This window comes from Drosophila suzukii, chromosome X, assembly GCF_043229965.1.
Source record: "Drosophila suzukii chromosome X, CBGP_Dsuzu_IsoJpt1.0, whole genome shotgun sequence".
Lineage (NCBI taxonomy): Eukaryota > Metazoa > Arthropoda > Insecta > Diptera > Drosophilidae > Drosophila > Drosophila suzukii.
Window position 1 is genome coordinate 28,078,584 of NC_092084.1, and position 20,120 is coordinate 28,098,703.

At 38.1% G+C, this 20,120-nt stretch overlaps 2 protein-coding genes across 7 annotated transcripts in view; one reads left to right on the forward strand and one right to left on the reverse strand.

The window, feature by feature from the left end:
* Positions 1-154: 154 nt before the first annotated feature.
* On the forward strand, positions 155-13,441 carry LOC108005657 (uncharacterized). 5 transcript variants are annotated; one of them, XM_017068975.4, is made up of 4 exons: positions 155-346; positions 401-686; positions 8,662-8,864; positions 8,928-13,039. In XM_017068975.4, the coding sequence occupies exons 1-4, from the start codon at positions 155-157 to the stop codon at positions 9,054-9,056; spliced, it is 810 nt and encodes a 269-aa protein (XP_016924464.2). In that variant the 3' UTR covers positions 9,057-13,039. The 5 variants fall into 5 exon arrangements, 4 of the variants coding, with proteins under 4 accessions (XP_016924464.2, XP_016924465.2, XP_016924461.2 ...); XR_010654952.2 differs by lacking the exons at positions 8,662-8,864; positions 8,928-13,039 and adding exons at positions 3,858-3,920; positions 3,992-4,267 and having other exon boundaries at positions 155-686; XM_017068976.4 differs by lacking the exon at positions 8,928-13,039 and adding an exon at positions 13,094-13,441 and having other exon boundaries at positions 155-686.
* The window catches only part of LOC108005652 (uncharacterized), a 39,232-nt gene continuing 23,142 nt past the window's right edge, over positions 4,031-20,120 (reverse strand). Inside the window, exon 2 of one of the 2 annotated variants that reach the window (XM_065868366.2) lies at positions 4,031-6,070. In XM_065868366.2, coding sequence (XP_065724438.2) covers positions 5,984-6,070 — 87 coding nt within the window. In that variant the 3' untranslated portion in view covers positions 4,031-5,983. Of the gene's footprint in view, positions 6,071-12,784; positions 13,310-20,120 lie in introns of those variants that run through there. The other variant, XM_036819989.3, reaches the window with a different exon arrangement.

A 20,120-nucleotide genomic window follows, 5' to 3' on the forward strand; every position in this document is an offset into this window, starting at 1 on the left:
GAATAGAATCGCATTAAATCGGATCGAGCAAACTGAAGCGATAGCGTAACCTACAACAGAACGGAACCGATCCCAAAGGCGTGTGCACGTCAGCGGAAATCGTTTATATGCTAAGTAGTAAAAAAACAAATAGCGAAGCTTGAGCTCTCGAACAATGGTTGTTGTGGTTGCCGCTGCCGACGTCGTTGAAAACAGCAGCAACAGCGGGAGCGACGCCAGCAGTGGTATCGTAAGCGGTACCGCTGAATCTCAACCATTTGTCGGCTGTACACAAGCAACAGCGGTCAATAACAATCATACTGATAAGAACAACACTACAAAAACGGATGCAATAGAAGCGCAGCAGGTAGCGGAGAATTGGCATCAAGCAAAGGATATTCAGAAGAATTATCTTCGGCAGGAAAATAAGGACAACAATTGTGGCAACGATATCAGCAACATCACTAACAATAATATGACGGATACGGCCAAAGGAACTGCAGCGACCAACACAAGCACGACTGGGTCGGAGGCGGTTATGTCCACTAAGAGCGCAGTCAGCCAACGAAACGTAGATATCAAGATAGAGAAGACCAGCAACATGGAAGCAGCCACACAGCAGCTCACCAAGAAGGTCCTCAAACTGGATCTTGCTGGCAAGAACCTCGACGAATACTCACTTAAGTCGCCTAAGTCACCTATAGCTGGTTAGTATACCCAATCAGAGTAGTACATCACAACGAATAAAATCATTTTTTATATTTGATGTCCCTTATCTAAATCATTTTGTAATCTGTAATATTTAAAATTACATTGCCCGGCAGAATTTCCTTGCTTTGGTTGTCCAGACCTAACGGCATTTTAGTTCGAAAAATTTGGATTTTTTTAAGTTGCCACTACACCAGTGTGATTACTTAGGAAAACCAAAATTTGTATACATGTTACCTGTAGAGTAAAAGGATATATTGTATACGTCGGAAAGTATACGACAATGGAAGGGAGTTTTCATGATCCTATAAACTATCCTATTCTTAAACAGGATTACTAGCCAAGTTGAATTATCCATGTCCGTCTGTCCGTATGAACGCTAAGATCTCGGAAACTATAAAAGCTATGTTGTTGGGATTCAGAAAGTAGTTTCTAGATATTCCTGCGCAGCGCAAGTTTGATTCAGCAAAGTGCTACGCCCACTCTAACGCTACGCCCAAAATTTGTATTTTAAAGTTTAGGCGGTGCGCAAGGGCCTCAACCAAAAAAAAAAAACTTCCAACAGAAAAAAATGTTATTTTCTTCCTTAATATGTCAACTTTTTTCTGATCGAGTAAGAGCAATAAAGAGTAGCTTATTTCATGAATTAAATCAGTTCGATGTAGCCTAGTCCGTAGAGCTTCTGACCCTGAACCCAAACGGACCGTGTTTGGTCCCTGGACAATCACTTTATTTTGGTCTACCTTTTTAATATGAGGTGTACTGGAGACTTTCATATATTTTGAGGTACTCACAATGTATTTTAAAATTTTGAAGATCAAGGTCTACATAAGTATAACACAATTCGCCAGTAAAAGATTTGGTCTATTAAATAATGGTTTAAAAAACAACTCTACGGCATCTAGACGAATATAAAATATTCCTAAACTTACTTTTTTCCCAGTTAAAAGTAATTCGGCAAAATTCCAGTTTAAATCATTTTAGATAAGTTTCAGTTTAGTGAGTTGTACTGACTTACATGTTTACATTACATTATTTATTGGCTTTTTTAGTGTTCTTAATAAATGTACTTTAAAATTGAAAAATATTTGCAAAATAATGCTAGGCAATACAGTTTTTATTATTATTAAAGTAATTTTTAAAACAAAATATAAAATTAAAAATATTAAATAAAATAATTAATATTGATTAAAAACATTTTGGAAAAGTTAACATTTAACAGAGTTGATCTGCTAACTTGATATCAACTTAGCAGAACAACTTCGTTTTTTAAAACTAAAACATTTAAACTGGATCGACAGAATTTTTTTTTCACAAATAATTTTCGGATAAATAAGGGCAAAGTCCCATGTAAAAAATGTTAGAAAAGTTCAAGTTTTGTGAGTTGTACTGCTAACTTAATATCAACTTAGCACAGCAAGTAAGATTTTATTAATAATAAATGTTAAAAACAGCGGCAAAATTCTTTCTTATGCGAATCACTTACATATAAATAACGGCAGAATCCCAACAAAAACATTTTGAAGAAAACTAAATTAATGAGTTTATTGATAACTTGATATTAAATTAGCAAAACATCTATTAAATTAAAAAACAAGGAAGAACGCTATAGTCGAGTACCTCGACTATCAGATACCCGTTACTCAGCTAAATGGAGATATGCAAGCAGCAAAGCGAGATTAAAATGCGCCACCTACCGGCGGTATACAGATTTAAGCGTTATGGGCGTTAGAGTGGGCGTGGCCAATTTTTTTTTGGATCAATCGATAGGTATCGACGAGACCAATACATTTCAGTTACAATTTTTTATCTAGCATGAAAATTGTGGGCGTCACAGGTTTTTGCGGTTTGTGGGCGTTAAAGTGGGCGTGGCAAACTTTTTTTGAGTCAATCGATAGGTAATGACGAGACGAATACATTTCAGTTAAAATTTTTTATCTAGCATAAAAATTGTGGGCGTCACAGGTTTTCGCGGTTTGTGGGCGTTAAAGTGGGCGTGGCAAACTTTTTTTTAGGTCAATCGACAGGTATTGATGAGAACATTACATTTCAGTTAAAATTTTTATTCTAGCATCAAAACTGTAGGAGCCACAGTTTTGGGCGGTTTGTGGGCGTTAGAGTGGGCGTGGCAGTCTACTGAAACAAACTTGCGCTGCGTAAGAAGCTCAGGAATCTGCACGCCAAATCTCAATAGCCTAGCTCTCATAGTTTCCGAGATCTCAGCGTTCATCCGGACAGACAGACGGACAGACGGACAGACGGACAGACGGACAGACGGACATGGCTAGATCGACTCGGCTAGTGATCCTGATCAAGAATATATATACTTTATGGGGTCGGAAACGCTTCCTTCTGCCTGTTACATACTTTCCGACGAATCTAGTATACCCTTTTACTCTACGAGTAACGGGTATAAAAAGCGGCAACATTTTTCCGATCTCGAATAATTTACGCATAAATAACGACAGGTTGTCAATAAGAAATAATTTTAAATATCAAAAGTTGTACAGCTAACTTGAGGCACATGATAAAAGCCCTTTAAAGAGGCTTAAAGCAGTTTTGCGAAAGTTAAACGTATGCGTTGAAAATCGAATTAAAGTTTGTTTAACCAGTCTTGAGGATATAAGCAAACCAACGATCGCAAGGAGCGCCTGGCCACCGGAGTCTATCAGCGACTCTCGCTCTCGTTTAAATTGCAACGAAATATCGGATATTTTGTTTTCCAGACCTACCTGCCCAGCACTCTGATAGTAATGCTGTCGTGGGTATCGTTTTGGATTAACCACGAGGCGACGAGCGCCCGGGTTGCTTTGGGGATCACCACGGTCCTCACCATGACCACAATTAGCAAGGGTGTTCGCAGCTCACTGCCTCGTATATCGTATGTAAAGTTTGTTTAACCAGTCTTGAGGATATAAGCAAATAGGCGAATAAAAATTGGGATTTTCTTAAATTAATCGTACCACAAATACCAGAGCTTATGGCAATTTGTACTTAGAAAAGCCTAATTTATTGATATAAAATGCTGGACAATAAATTCAACAGTTCAAAGTCCTACGTGTATATCACGAATAAGTTTTGTTAAATTTGATAATTTCATCTGCGTCCTATTTTTCGAAATTTTTTTTTCAAGACTTCAAGACCAACAAAAAAGTTGTACTATTTTTCAGGTAACGCATGACCTGAAAACTTTAAATAAACTAAACGGAAATTTAAAAATTTTCGTCGTGCTGGTAGGTATTCCCAAGTGGAACAAAATACAATTTATTTTAAACTGCAATCTTTAAAAATGTGTGCGACACAGTTTTAGACGATTTGTGCGCAAGGCGCACTGCACTTACGATGCGAAAGAATCTCCAAAATCTACATGCTCAATCCGAACTTTCTAGATTTCATAGTTTTCGAGATATCAGCGCCCATACAGACGGACAAACAGAAGGACGGACGCACATGGCTAGATCGACTTGAGATAAGATATCCGTAATTCAGCATACCAATTAAACATATAAGCTAATGGTTTACTTTAAAACATTTTTGTCACGCCACAACTTAAGTTAATTAAAAATAACACATACAAACATTTTTATTTTTCTTGTGATTTGTGGAAATCAGAGAGGGAGTGGCATTCGGCTAAAGGATTCTTTGGTTTTATATGCTATAGTAATAGTAAATATGTTAACGCAACCTACCAGCGAAAACTTTAATTTCTCAGAATTTTTTAATGAATGGTCAGATTTTTTGATGGGTAGATGGGCGTAATAAACGAAAGAAAACATTTTCACTTTTACAATATCTTTAAAAATGTGGGCGCCAGATTTTAGATTTTAGCGGTAATTTAAGACCGTTAAAATAAATACATTTCAGTTAAAATTGCATTCTAGCGTCAAAAATGTGGGCGCCACAGTTTTATGCAGTCTATGTGGGCGCCAGATTTTAGATTTTAGCGGTAATTTAAGACCGTTAAAATAAATACATTTCAGTTAAAATTGCATTCTAGCGTCAAAAATGTGGGCGCCACAGTTTTATGCAGTCTATTAGCTTTAGATCCCAGCCGAAACCAAAGAAAAATGTAATTTTTTGCACGCTTAAATGTGAAAATGTTGCTATAAATTGGCTGTAAGTCGATATAGTTTTTGTTGAAACAGGGCTAAAACTTTATTTACCAGGGTCCGTAACGGTTATAACTTTAATTAATATTCATCGCCTTTTATTTTATTCCAACTTTTATATAAAAGTCTTTTTTTGATAGGTTGATTGGGGAAAGTTACGTGAAACTCAATTTAAGTTCACTCTTAGTAAATTTTACAAGTAGTATAATAGAAAAAAGGCCCATTACAAAAATTGGGGAGTGTGGCAAACAATGCGTCTGAGTCTAAAACTAGTCTACCACTTGCGGGCCGTCCAAGTATCCAATTGTCTGATGGGTGGAATCTTTTTAGTCTTCTTCTGTTCATAGGTCTGGGAAGTGAGAGAGCAAGTCTGTTTGTGTTAGAGTCTTGATCTGTAGCGAGTGGTAGTCTTAGTGATAGATGTACAAACACGTTTAATTTTGAGGTCTTGAAAAATTGTAGTCTTGTATTCTGCATTTATCATATGTCTTAAAATTTTGGCTTGGCAGGTTTCAATACTTTTTACAGACGTGTTACAGACAGAGCCCCATAAGTGTATACCCCAATAAGGATTAGGCATTAAAATAGCTTTGAAGAGCCGAGATTTCGCCGTGATCGACAGTCCACTGCCCGGAAAAAGGAGCCATCTCATTTTCCTGACCTTTTGTGTTGTGGAAGGGCAGGTAGCCATAATGTACTGATTCCAAATAGGCCGCCTGTCCAAAATAAGCCAGGGGTTTTTAACCGTGTCGGAGTGCTTTATTGGAGTCCCGTCCCAGGTTCAGCCCGTTAAACGAAATTGTGGTACTGAGTACTGAGACTTTGTAGAATTAACAGCGATATTCAACCTCGACGCCCAGGCATCAAAATCATTTAACATGTCTTGCACCAAAGCTGTCGCCTCTCTTCGCAGTGCACTTGTCGCCAGAAACGCAGTTACATCTACATAAGTAGGTGTTGGTAGTTCCTGCTACTGGGTATAAAAGACAGCTCCCAGGACACTTCCTTGAGGGACTCCAGTAAGTATTGGCATTGAAGTAAACTTAGATCCTGGAACATCTACCTGGAAGGTTCTGTTAATAAGAAATGAGCGGAGGAGAAGAAGAATGGGTTTAAGCTTAAAAAGTAATACGCAGATGCTTGACATCTAAAAATACTCCACAAAAATACTTCTTCGTCTCAAAGGCTTAATGCATATGGTTGACCACCAGATTCATTTGCTCAGCAGCGTTATGCAGGCTTCTGAAACCAAACTGATGTTTCGGAATTGCGTCCTGAAATAGATGAACACAAAATTATTTTTAATACGATTTGCTCAAAAATCTTGGAGAAGGTTGGCAATAGGCCTTTGTAATATAACTAGGAATTTTAAGTGTGCATGAAAAGAAAGAGAGAACGCTTCAGTCGATGCCATCGACAATCAGATACCCGTTACTCAACTAAGGGGCTTGCAAGGGGGATAGAGATATACAAGTAGAAATTCGTCTGTTTCCAAGATTGCACACTTTATTTGCTTATAACCTTTTAATGAATGGTTCGAATCGAACAATTTAGGGCATGCAGATGTGCTTTAATAATCAAAACAAAATCCAATTTAAATTAAAAAAAAAAAGTTCTAGTTAAAGCGTTATGGGCGTTTGAGGACGTTTCATGCCAAGTCCCAACATTCTAGCTATTATAGTTTCAGAAATCTCAACGTTCATACGGACAGCCGGACATGGCTAGATCGATTCGGCTAGTGATCCTGATCAGGAATGTACTTTATGGGGTCGCAAACGCTTCCTTCTACCTGTTACATACTTTTCGACGAATCTAGTATACTGTTTTATTATATGAGTAACGGGTATAAAGATAATAACTGAACTAAAGAATTTGATTATAAATATCCATTTACACACTAAAATTGTTCAAATCCGACCATCCGTTTAAAAGTTATAATCAAATAAAGTGATCGACGCTAAGTGGCGTAGTGGCGTGGTGTGCGATCTTGGGAACAGTCGCTTTGCTGGTTGCATGTATATAGCTTTGTCTCTGTTTTTTTTTTAAATATTTCGAGTGATATTTTAGGCTTATTGTCATCCCTTTCTATCAAGTACTTTAACATAAGAGATCGAATGTATGTATACGCAGCTCGCTCACTCAAATGAACGAGCATAAGAGGGAGTGAGAAATGTGGCAGCAGTCACTGTTACACGTTCAAAGCAAGCGGTTGCCAAATAAAAACTAAAGTATAAACTATAACCATTACCGGAATAATTTTGACCTACTTCCGGGAACCAAAAATAACCGTTATTTTGTCTGACTATTATATACAAAATTATAACGGACTAAAAAATAAAAGTCTAGAAACTTGTTATTCGAAGACTTTTACTTTATATTATCAATTCTGCGCCTATATATAGTAGTTGTCTTCGCACGCTCTCTTGCGCGCTCACCACTACGTGTACTGCCGTCCACAGTGATATAGATATATTTGTATATTAAATTTTTGATCATTAAATAACAATTATTAATTGACATTTTGCCAACGGGAATGACATAGAGTTAGAATTGGTTCCTCTTGTTCTAAAGAATTCGCGTATTAATATTTTTAGGAATTCTTGGATGGGTTAAAATAACCAGCACTAACAAATTGGTAACAATGGTCAATAGAGGTTCCTTTTGTTCTAAAGAATCCGCGGATTCATATCTTATGGAATTCATGGATGGCTTTAAATGGCCAGCACTAACAAATTATTTACCATGTTCAAAAGTGGTTTCTATTGTTCTGAAGAATTCGCAGTTTTATATGTTAGGACATTCATGGATGGTTTGAAATGACCAGTACTAACAAATTTGTTACCGTGGTCAATAGTGGTTTCTCTTGCTCTGAAGAATTCGCGGTCTCATTTTGTCGAAGAATTCATGTTTATAAGTACAAAATTCAATCTTAAAAACATTCATAAGTAAAAATTCCAACCGAATTCAAAGAGAGATAAGCAACAGAAATTTAAGACTTTTATATTTTTGCTGACCAAATAAAAATTATTTGATGATTTTTTTAATAAAAGTATTCTGATAACATTTATTACTACTTTTATTTTTTATTTTAACCGAAGTGGATGATTTTTTCGATAAAAAATAATAAAATATATGTTATTTTCGGTCCCTGGTATTTACACTTTCAAAAAAAAAAACCCCTTACAAAAATATAAAGCTCGCGTGCAAAAGTCGCTATGATGCCTACATTTTTAAAGCAAGGGAGATATCCGTTACTTAGCTAAAGGAAGTACGAGGGAGTTGGAGATAAGCATTGAGCAAATCGGCGGTTTTCGTGATTGCACACTTTGTTTGCTTATAACTTTTTAATGAATGGTCCGATTTAAGAATTATTATTTGACATGCAGATTTTACTAAAATCTAGAGACAACGACACTCCTCTACATTAGATAGCCGTTACTTAGCTAAAGGGAGTGCGAGGGAGTTGGAGATAAGCATGCAGCAAACACACTTTTTGTTTGCTTAAATCTTATTAACAAATGGTCGGACCTAAATATTTGGTAAATAGAGGATCTACTAAGTAAATAAACTTTCTACATTTTTTCACTTGCCCCACTAATTACTAACATCAGTCAGTAACGTTACTTTTATTTATTATTTGTTTATTTTTAAATGAATTCACAGAGTAATAAGTATCTGCTAGTCGACTATAATGTTCTCTTTTATTTTCATAAGCGTTTTATGTTTGCGTCAACCATCTGACATCATGCCAGATTAATTCCCCTCTGGGAACGGTTCTTATCGCAATTACTATTAATTTTAATTCGATTGCGGCTCGATTTCTGTTTACAAGATACGTATTCTGAATTTCTTTTTATATTTCTAGCACGTTTGCCGCATCAGACATCGCTGACGTCATCGGTAGACGTAGAGGACCGAAAGACATTACGAGAGGCCTTATACCAGGGTATATTCCATCGACATCGCCGAACTATCTTTGCCGTGGGAAGCTTTCTGAGGATGTTGCGCAGCCGCAACTCGCAATACAACACGATACGGAGCTCGTCGGAGGGCGAGGATGTCGATGAGGTTAGATAAAACCTATATATGCTCTATGTATGATCCCACGCCTATTCCGCACATCTTCATCAGCAGCAGCCGAAGCATAATCAGCAGGAGCTGAAGCAATCGCAAGAATATTTCCACCCGTGTGACCAAGAAGTATCGACCGCATCCATAGAATCACCGTCTAGACAGCAGCAACAATCGGATTCGCATTAGATGGCCTTGCTGCTTAAGTTTAATTTTTGATTTATTTATAAGCCCATACGACATTCACGTATTATTAACTGCTATTTTACGATTTACGATCGTGCAACCATGAGACTAGCCACCCGTTGTGTTAGCATGTAGTGAGCCATATGAATTATGTAACTAATACTATTGATGCCGGACTGTGACCTGATTTTATACCAAAACTAGCATCTGCAGAACACCAAAAATACAAATGACATTCCCGAGGAACTGCTGCTTCATCTCGTTCTTTACTTGAGCAGATCGCCTTATCTTAACTGCGACACATTTAAGCTAAACTAAACTAATACTTAGTTAAACTGAACCTAAGCTGAACTAGAAACTACTACTGATGTACAAGCTATATGGGTCGTTCTTTTACAAACCGAACACCTTTTTTCGGTCACATTTTTGAATTGCCAGAAACTTTTTTTACGTGTACTATTCGGTAAATAACAAGTGAATCAGGATTTAAACGAAAATTATTTTTTTGTTTTTAAATGTTCGTAAACTTTGTAAGTTTTTTAAAATTTGTAAAGAACTAACTAATTTTAAAAAGTTGCTGGGTTTCAAAATCTATTTTTCCAACTGTAGTAATCCGAATGACTTCAATTTTGTTGTATTTAATCCTCTAAGACCTGTACTTTTGGACACTAATTTTTTTAATTTCTTAAAAAAAAAACAAATTAAATTTAGAAAAAAAAATTAAGGGGTTCCACATACCAAAAAATGGTTCTTTTAATTGTAATTGTCACCTGCAATCGGTTTTTTTTAGAGTTGGATCCTTTTTTATACCCGTTACCCGTAGAGTAAAAGGGTATACTAGATTCGTCGGAAAGTATGTAACAGGTAGAAGGAAGCGATTCTTGACCCCATAAAATATGTATATTCTTGATCTGGACACGAAATTAGCAAATCATCTGTTTTCACTATACGCCGCCAAGCCGCTAGGGACGCAATAGGCTAGGTTCGTTATCAAAGAAGAAGATAGCATATCTCCATCCCTCTCGCACTCCCTTAAGCTGAGTAACTGGTATCTAATAGTCGAGGCCATCGACTGTAGTGTTTTCTCTGGTTTGTTTTTAAGTTATTGAATTGTTTCTAACAAGACCTCTAATTTCTTCTACAAACGCACAAACGAACTAAAAAAATAATTTTTTTTGACCAAATCCTGATTCAAGTGTTTACTTATTTACCGAATAGTATACGCACAAATAATTTCAAAAAAATCAAAAATGTGAAAAAATATTTTTGTCGAAATCCGTTTGGTTTGTAAAAAAAACGGCCCATATACGTGCAAAAATCAATCTAATTGTATGTTTTAGCGCCCCGCACTCTGTATTTAGGTGCAAAATTACCCCAGTCCGCCCCATTTGTCGTTCTGTCGTTGAACACTAATAATAAAGTTTTAGCAGCTATAACTGCTGTAGTCCGCTCTATAACTTGGGAATTATTAAAATTTTTTATTTTCGTATTAGTCTGTAAATGCTTAAGGTCGATTCCCGTCCATTACCCCAAGAATATGCACTTTTTTCCATTTATAATAAATTTTTTTTTTTCTTTTGATTTTTTGTCAATCTTTTTATACATTTTTGCACTAATTTTGACCATTTACAAATAAAAAAAATGGTGGCTCTAGCAAGCGATCAAGCCGTTCTTAAAAACGTACGTAAACAGTGTAGCTCCTACATAGCACAAAAATAAACATCAATTCAAAAAGATTTTAAGAAACGGTTGAATTTTGTAAAGTCTAAAAATAAAACAGTTAAACTAGAGTTTTTACTTTAACATTTTTTAAATTTAATGAGCTGTTGCTTGAATCGCTTTGCAATCGGAACATTTGTAGAAGCTGTAGGAGACACACTGTTTTTCAAGAAAATTGTATTTAAAGTTATTTTCATCAGTTTTGCTCGCTTGGAGACTGGTGGACATTTACTCTTATAAGGGGTTATATACACTTGCACCACGATAAATAGCTAGATTTCTGGAATTTTTGTATATGGATGAAAAGTTTTATTCAAATTAGTATATTATTTTATTTTTTTAAAATGAAAATATAAAAAAAGTTTAAAACTAACGGAGTTATGGTTAAGCTGCCGGACCCCTATTGATTTTAAGTGCGGTAGACACGATTCCGAAAGAACGGTTTATCGAACGGTGTAATCGAAAATGTAAAAAACATTTAGTTAGTTCAATCAATTATCTTGTTCCTGAACGAAGAAATTTGCAAAATTTCGATTACAGCGCAAATGGCGAAAGATTGAACGATAAGGGGGTTTTTTAACGTAAAGAATATCGTTTTTTGGATGTATAAAATCACAATTTTATTCTCCCTTTAGTGACAAGATAATTCTTTTTAGCAAGTAGCAAAAAAAAGTAAGCGTCGGACTTAAAGTTTTACCGAGATCGTGTCCACCGCAAACCGGGAAAACTCCATTTCGAGATAATCGCGCTTGAAGTTTCAAGTGCTGCTTGGGTAGCCAGAGGTAGTTAGCCAAATCGCATTTTTTTGCGGGTACTAATGTATATAACCCCTTTACTCGAGAACTACTGTAGATATCGAAATGATTTTTCTTGTACTTATTCTTAAAAGTATAAGAAACAATATTAGACAAAAAAAATCGATTCTTTCATCGTCCTTGACGGGAAACCCCGTTGCAAGTTTCTAAAAATGTTTTGGTTTTATTTGATTTTATTATTTATATTAAGCTAAGTTAAAAAGTGATATTTTAATTTACTTTAAAATTTTAATAATTATATTGTTTAATCTGACATAACAAAGTGCAATTCCTAAACTCAAAATTAAAGGTACTCGGGTTGTAATTAATATTTGAAGTTAAAATACTCCACAGTAATTGGATTTAAACAGATTTTAAAAATAAACATTGTAATACTTGTTAAAGTGTATATTTGTTATAAGTCAATTGTTTTTTTTTTTACTAAATAGTACTGAATTTATGTAAAAAGCTACTTCAGACCTAAAATATGTAGATGTTGCAGTAAAGTCGATTTTGATTAAAACAATGCTTAAATTGCTTAACATAAACAAAACCTTTGTATTAATGAATAAAGTTACATAAAAGTCAAACGAATGCAAACAAATTAAAATAAGATAAAAGCTAGACCTACCTTCCAAGTCCGCCTACAATCAAAATTAGAGTGCTGGGTTGCCAAATAGTCGAGAGATGATCGACTATATCATTTATACTTATTTTCAAATCGTTTTTTTATGTCATTGACAATTCTTTGGCATTTGTTTTTCATTGCAAAGGGAACAAAACTTTAAAAGACGCAAGACGAAAAATATTTTTTAACCTATAAATAAATGGATATATTGGAGATGTTAAACATATAGGGGGGTGCCACAAAAATCGCCAAGCACTGTAGCGCTGAAGTAGTTTCTGTGGCACCCCTGCTATATATGTATATTGACGTTTAAATGTATATGGCTTGATTTTAGAATATACACGATTGTTATTGTCTCCATAAACATATTTCGGGCGGACACAGACATTTATTTGGGTGCAACTTGTATTGACGTACGTAAGAATTGCATCCGAGTTTCGGTCGATGAGAACTGTGTGTCACCCCAGATTTTATTTAATTGATTTTGATTTGCGATCCCTTACCCAAAAACACACATATGTTAAATAGTGTAAACATATATTTTATTTAATTGATTTTGATTTGCGACCTTACCCAAAAACACACATATGTTAAATAGTGTAAACATATATTTTAGAGAATTTTTTGTTTGTGGTACCTTAAATATAACTAGCGCTAAAACTAATTGAATATATAGTGGTTAAGATGACATGTTGTACAGGGCAAACACATTTGAAATGGAAATCATAACAAAAAAAAACCAATATTTGCTAAACCGTACAATTCCGTAGTTTACTTCATATAAAACCCTGATTATTTTTTCCGATTTGTCGAATTAAAAAACAATAAAAACTAAAGAAATGCTAGATATGGCTTCATGTTTGTTTGATTGATCACATTTACTCTTTCGTTCCTTCTAGTTCTTCAAGCGGCGCGGTTCGAAGCTCCTGCGATTTCCGCACCTCTTTGACCGGTCATCTTGACTTTATTACAATCTACAAAATTTAGTAAAGTGGTTGGGCACGCTGTCAGCCGAATCTGGGCCAAAGGATGGTAAAGTTAAGGGCTGGCGCACTCCAGGGCTGGTTCAATAATAAAGGTGCTGGCCAACTACCACCTAGGCTGGCTAGAAAATCCTGTTGAGTTAGAAGGTGATATATTACTATACAACTGTATGCAAAGATGGTACACATTATTATTGATTTACTTAAAAAAAGATTTCTGTGTCACTCCCAATACGGCAAATACAGGAATATATGTACATCCCACTTCTTATGGTTTGTTTTATTAAATGTTCGGTTTTAATATTAAATTATAATTAAAATGTATAAAACAAAGTCAATTAAAAACAACTTAAATAGACGTAAACCTTTGATTTCTAAAAAGCCGTAGGGCGTAGGGGGGCCTAATCTGTATAGCGTTGTAAGCGATACTGGTGAACAAAGTTATGGTCTTAAATTACATTTGACCCCCAAAGGCAAATGTAAAAAAAAATTTGTAAAAATATAGCAGCCGGCACAGATATATTGAAATAGGCGTTCAAAATTCTACGCTACATTTGCATTTTTACCGCCTGGACCCAAGCATTTTTGAAATGATACGAAACAAAATTTCCGTAGCAATATTTAAAACTATTGTTATACCCGTTACTCGTAGAGTAAAGTGTACTAGATTCGTCTGGAAGTATGTAACAGGTAGAATGAAGCGTTTCCGACCCCATAAAGCACGTATGTTCTTGATCAGGATCACTTGCCAAGTCGATTCCGCAATGTCCGTATGAACGCTGAGATCGCGGAAACTATATAAGCTAGAATGTTGGGATTAAGCATGCAGATTCTTGGGCTCCCTGCGCAGCGCTAGTTTTTTCTGCAGTCCATATCGCTAAAATCGATCTAGCACCCACATTTTTGAATATTTTCAAAAATTGTAAGTAAGGCTTTGTTTCTGAATGTCATTAAAAGTTGTAAGCAAATAAAGGAATCGACGCTGGGTGGCGCTGTTTCGGTGTGTGCAATCTTGGGAATCCCTCGCACTCCCCTTAGCTGAGTTACAGGAATCTCATAGTCGAAGCCGTCGACTATAGCGTTCTCTCATGTTAATATTGCTACGGCTCCCTATAGAATTCGATATGTAGCATTTTAAAAAGGCTTGTCTACAGGCTTTAAGGAAATTACTGATATTAATAGACCTGTTCTGGCTACTATGATAATTTTCTAGGCTTTAGTGATAGACCGTCAACGAACAAAAATACCGAAAAATTCCAAACACCCGACAAAGACCCTGATTTTGCCCACCTTTAGATGCCTATGTAAGTCGTCATCTAGCTTTCATTGCGCTTAGACGTGCTTAAAATTTTCGCTATGTTACTTCCCCGCTGTCCCGAGTGCAAAACCGATGTTACATTGGCCCAGCTTCGCGCTTCGGATGCTGTTCGCTGCTCTTCTTTGTGCCGTCGCGCCTATCATACTTCTTGTGTAGCCCACCGGACGATGTGCTCAAACTCTTTTTAAACCCAAATATACTTTGGCAATGTGATAGCTGTGTGGTTGCGAATGATTCGCATTCTAAAATCGATGAATTCGATGATAAATTGAAAACCCTGGAGCGCTTATATCAGGGCCTTCATAATAAATTCTTGGAGGCGTTCCCCCCTAAAGATGGTGCATTGAATCACAATGTAAATCCCAAGCCTCGTCTGCCTAGGCCTACCAACGTATCTGCAGCTCCCCAGTCATATGCGGCTGCTGCTGCTACGGCTTCCGCGGTCGTTTACCCTTCTAATCATGCTCTGGATATTGAGAGAGGAAATTTCATACAAGTTCGAAATAAGAGGGGAAGGAACAACAACAAGCCCAATAAACATGTTGTTGGAGTGGCTCCTAATGCCGAAGATCTTCATGTTTTGCCGACCAAGAAATTTTTGCATGTCGAAAAGTTTGCAACTGATACAGAGCCGAATACTTTTTTAAAATATGTGTCCTCCAAGCTTAAGGTGGATGCCAGTTCTCTCACTTGTGTAAAACTTGTAAAAAAAGATGTTGACGTTACAACTTTAAAGTTTGTAAATTTCAAGGTTGGTATCCCCGATCAGCTTTACGATACAGTCTTCAAAAACGATTTCTGTCCGAACTCAGTTAAGGTCAAAAGATTTATTCATAGAGAACGGGCCATTGTGGTAGGGGATGGAATCCTATCTAATTTGCCGGAGCCTGGACAAACTTCATCATCAATTCAGCCATCAAAAAACCCCTAGTGTTTGACGCCACTGGCGTCGATACTTTTGCGGGACATCGGCTGCAAGCCTTTCCTCATTTGTCGGAGTCGTTTTCGCAACAACATCGGCAGCTGCTTGCCTTTCTCACTGCCCTCTCTTCATCTTCTGACTCTCTCCTAACGCACCATCGACAACATCAGCCGGAGCTTTTGTTGTCCACTTTGTGCGACATTCGCCGTCCGCCTGGCTCGGATTTCTGCGCGCTCCTCGGAGTTGCGCTCACATCATTTTCCGTTGCTCTCCTGATGCTTCATCAACAACATCAGCTGGAGCTTTTGTTGCCCGCTGTGCGCGACTTTCGTCGTCCGCCTGGCTCTAATATCGGCGCGCTCCTCGGAGTTGCGCTCTCATCATCTTGCGCCTCTCTCCTGAAGTACCTAGATAGTCGGCTAGATTCTCACTCTTCATCGCCTAACAGTTATGGGCTCTCCGTCTCTACCTTTCTGACGTTCGACTTTCTACAACAACTTTTATCGACATATTTGGCTGGATGGCGAGCCTCTCAGAGTGCTTTCTCTGAAGGTGCTCTCTGAAGATGCTTTCGCCATCAACAACAACAATGGACTGCGGCTGCTGTAGTACGTTCTCGCTCATTATTACCTGCGTGCGTGTATTTTGAATGCTAATATTGACTGCCCACCTAATATTTGGAGCGCCGATCACCAGCCTATTCGTATCCGTACCACTACTTTACTGAAGGTTCTTACACATAATTTTATTAATTATGATAAAATCCCAGCGAGGCCTCTTACGGATTCGGGACATGATGCTTGACCAGTTATTGATAGCATGACCATGGATGACCGGATATGCGCTAATAATACAAATTTCAATATTTATTTTCAAAATATCGGTGGTATGTGTACGAAAGCTCAATCCCTTTTCCAGGCAACGTCTGATGGTGAATGACGTCATCATTTTTGTTGAAACCTGGCTCAATATGGATTTCTTCGATAATGAATTCTTTGATACAAATCTTTATCATGTGTTCCGTAAGGATCGAGATTCCGTTAAAACACGATGCTCCAGAGGTGGCGGAGTTTTAATTGCTGTGCGGCGAGAGCTGCGTTGCATTGCTATTCGTCTCCAGAACGAGGATTCTCTGCTCGACCAACTCTGTGTATCTCTCGCTGGTCCTACGGAAACAATTTTCCTGACAGTATCATACCTACTCTTTGTAAAATGTCATAATATTGACATTATGTTGGTTAGTGAAACACACTTCTGCGGGAGGTCGTACTGCAAGTTGCACGGATTGTATATCGTATCCAAGCAACCCATCCGGCTGATCGGAAACGCGGTGGCTCTGCCATTTAAATAAAATCCTGTCTTCAATGTTACCGGTTCTATAGTCTACAAAGTCCAAATGTTCAATGTGTCGCCGTCAAAGATAAAACAGACCTTGGTGAAACAGCTATTGCGTCTATCTATTGTCGATCTGGGAACAAATTTCATAATCTAGGGATCCCGTAACTCAAGCACCCGCGGAAGAGCACTAGCAGACTTTATACAAAGATCAAATGTCCAGGTCCTTGCAACCGGAGGGCTTACACACTATCCGTACAGTCAAAGAACGCCAACCGCCATTGAGTTAGCTGTCTACAGAGGGATTCGGCCCGAGAGTCTCTCCATCTCAGAAAGTCTTGAACTAAGCTCTGATCACATCCCATTGATAGTGAAACTAAGAGTCGCTGCGCAAAAAACTTCCCGTAGGCCTTGCATCCGTCCTCGGAATGCGAGCCTCCCACGCTTTCAAGAAGCAGTCAACCGGCTTGTGAACCTAAATATGGTGCTACGCTCTCCTGACGCCATCAACGACGCCGTCGAGCTATTTGTCCGGAACATCCATATCGCTGCCGAGTCCTCAACCTCAAGCTCAAACCCCTCCAGTCCACCTCAGGCTCTTTTAAAACCTGAGACCCTACGTCGCAGATTTATGAGATCTCAAGATCCTGTCGACAAAAGTGCATATCGACGAGCGGAGGATGATCTTAAAAAGCTTCTTCATGAAAGCAAACGGAAATATTTTGATGAGATGCTCCTGAATGCTGACCCCACCAAACCTTACGGCTTTAACCTCTGGAAATGCACACGGAATATGAAACGACAGCCCCTACGAAAGATCCCCATAAAGAAATCTGATGACACATGGTGCAGGTCCGACTCGGAAATTTCTTAAGCTTTTGCAGACGAACTTGAAAAACGCTTCCAGCCATTTGAACTCGCGAGCCGCGAGGATGTTGAAGAAACTCTTGCCTTCCTTGATGCCCCTTCCCCGAATGCCTTACCGATCCAACACGTAAGCCCAGAAGAAGTTTGTCTCCATATCCAAAAGCTACATCCTAGAAAAGCGCCGGGCTTTGATGGCATCGATAGCAGAATTGCCAAGGCTTTGCCTAAAAAGGGAATCCTGTTCCTTGTTCTCCTGTTCAACTCAATGCGTATCCACATTCTCTAAAATATTCGAAAGAATATTTCTTGGCAGAATCATGGGAGTAAGAAGCGTGCAGGATGCCATTCCCGACCACCAGTTTGGTCTTAGGCATCATCATGGAACCCCAGAGCAAGCACATCGAGTTGTCCAGCATATCTTAGATGCTTTTGAAAACAAGCAATACAGCTCTGCAATTTTCCTCGATGTTAAGGAAGCTTTCGACCGCGTGTGGCACGATGGCTTACTTTATAAGTTGAAGTCCCTACTCCCGACTAGCCATTTCCTCCTAATAAAATCATACCTGCTTGACCGAAGTTTCATGGTCGAGGTGAGAGGGGAAAGGTCAAGAATCAGAATGGTTCGAGCTGGCGTTCCTCAAGGAAGCGTTCTGGGCCCCGTTTTGTACACTCTGTTCACTTCAGATCTGCCGTGTCCTAACAAGCCGGGCACGATTCTGGCTACATACGCTGACGACACTGCCTTTATTGCGAACGCCTTTTGCCCAATCGAAGCGTCAAGGATTAGCCAGGAATTCCTCGACTCTTACGGGAAGTGGACAAATAGGTGGAACATATCAATAAATGGAAGAAAGTCGCAACACTGCAATTTCACCTTGAGAGGAAAGATCCCTTCCAGAGTAGAGCTTCTCGACATCACCATCCCACAATCACCCCATGCGCAATATTTGGGTTTGATCCTGGACAAGCAGCACACTACCAAAATAGCAGCTACATGTAGAGCTAAGCTGAGAAAACTCAACTGGTTGCTTAAGCCAACGAGCAAGCTCAGCCTTGGCAATAAAGTTTTGCTGTTCAAAACAATTGTGGTGCCCTCGATGACATATTGCATCTAACTATGGGGCATGGCCTCCGACTCGAACGTAATGAAAGTCCAAAGGGTCCAAAACCGTGCGCTGCGAATGATTGCAGACGCGCCGTGGTACGTCAGGAATGACGCCCTAACATCTGACCTTCATGTTCCCTCAGTCAGGGAGCAGATAAACCGGCACTCTAGTCGGTACAATGATCGCCTCACTGCACACATAAACCACCTAGCAGCTTCCTTGGCGAAGGCACCCCGGTGATCTCTGGACAAGAGGACGTCAGATCTCTCGAGTCCTAAGTCAATAAAATTGTTTTTGTTCAATTATTGTAAATATTGTTAACCACTTTTTCTGTTATGTTTCCATGCTAACTATTTCTGTTCGTACACAATGTTTTATAGCCATTAGGTTGGCTGATTAACGTTAAATAAATGAATTTGTTATACTAAAAAAAAAAAAAAAAAAAAATCATACATACCCCCAAGCAGCAGTTTTGATTTATATAAAGCGCATGTGAACAACATTGCCCACCTATACAAGGAGCTGGAGGATGGCCAATGTATATGTGTTTTGGGCGACTTCAACCTATCTTCGCTCGTGTGGGCTCATGATCTTGAGTCTTTGGCAATGGTTCCCAGTAATTTGCATCTTCCCCACGAAATCTTAGTCATCGATGAGCTTCTTAGTATGGGATTAGTCCAGATTAACCATGTATTTAATAACTTAAAGAAGCTTCTAGATCTAATTTACACCCTGATTTATGCCTTACTTTATGTTGCAGCGATAATCCTCTAGCTGCGTGTGATGCTCATTACAAGCCCCTATTAATCTTAATTACTTCTTATATTTTCTCACCAAGTAATTCTCGCTTGCCTCTTACTTATATTAATTCTAGCAGTTTAGATTCTATCCGTAGTGATATTTCTAATATCAGATGGGCGTAAGTCCTCTCGCATGCGGATGTGAATACAACCTATGAAGTTTTTATATCTTTTCTCTCTGCTATTATAGGCAGGTACGCTAAAACTAGAGTTCAAAGTTCTTATAGACTACCATGGTACACACAAGGACTAAAAAAATACAAAAATCTCTGAAATAAATTCTATAAGCGCTACATAGAAAGCGGTGATGCTGCTGACTTTGCTCGGTACAAACAACATAAGCGTGAGTTTGAGTTCCTCAATAAATTCCTATACAGCCAATATATTGCTGATATAGAGTGTAAACTAGCTACCAATCCTAAAGCATTCTGGCACTTTGTCAATTCTAAACGAACAACCTCCTACTTTCCTTCCCATATGTCATATGAAAGTCTTTCAGCTTCTTCAGATATTGGGGTCGCTAATCTATTTGCTAAGTACTTTGCATCTAACTTTGAACCAAGCTCGCTGTGGAATGACGATGATTCACTCAGTG

Coding starts and splice junctions, on each gene's coding strand:
- LOC108005657 (XM_017068972.4), top strand. CDS start 155: ATGGTTGTTGTGGTTGCCGCTGCCGACGTCGTTGAAAACAGCAGCAAC. Junction 687..8,661: donor GCCTAAGTCACCTATAGCTG/GTTAGTATACCC, acceptor TTATATTTCTAG/CACGTTTGCCGCATCAGACA. Junction 8,865..8,927: donor AGGGCGAGGATGTCGATGAG/GTTAGATAAAAC, acceptor CATCTTCATCAG/CAGCAGCCGAAGCATAATCA.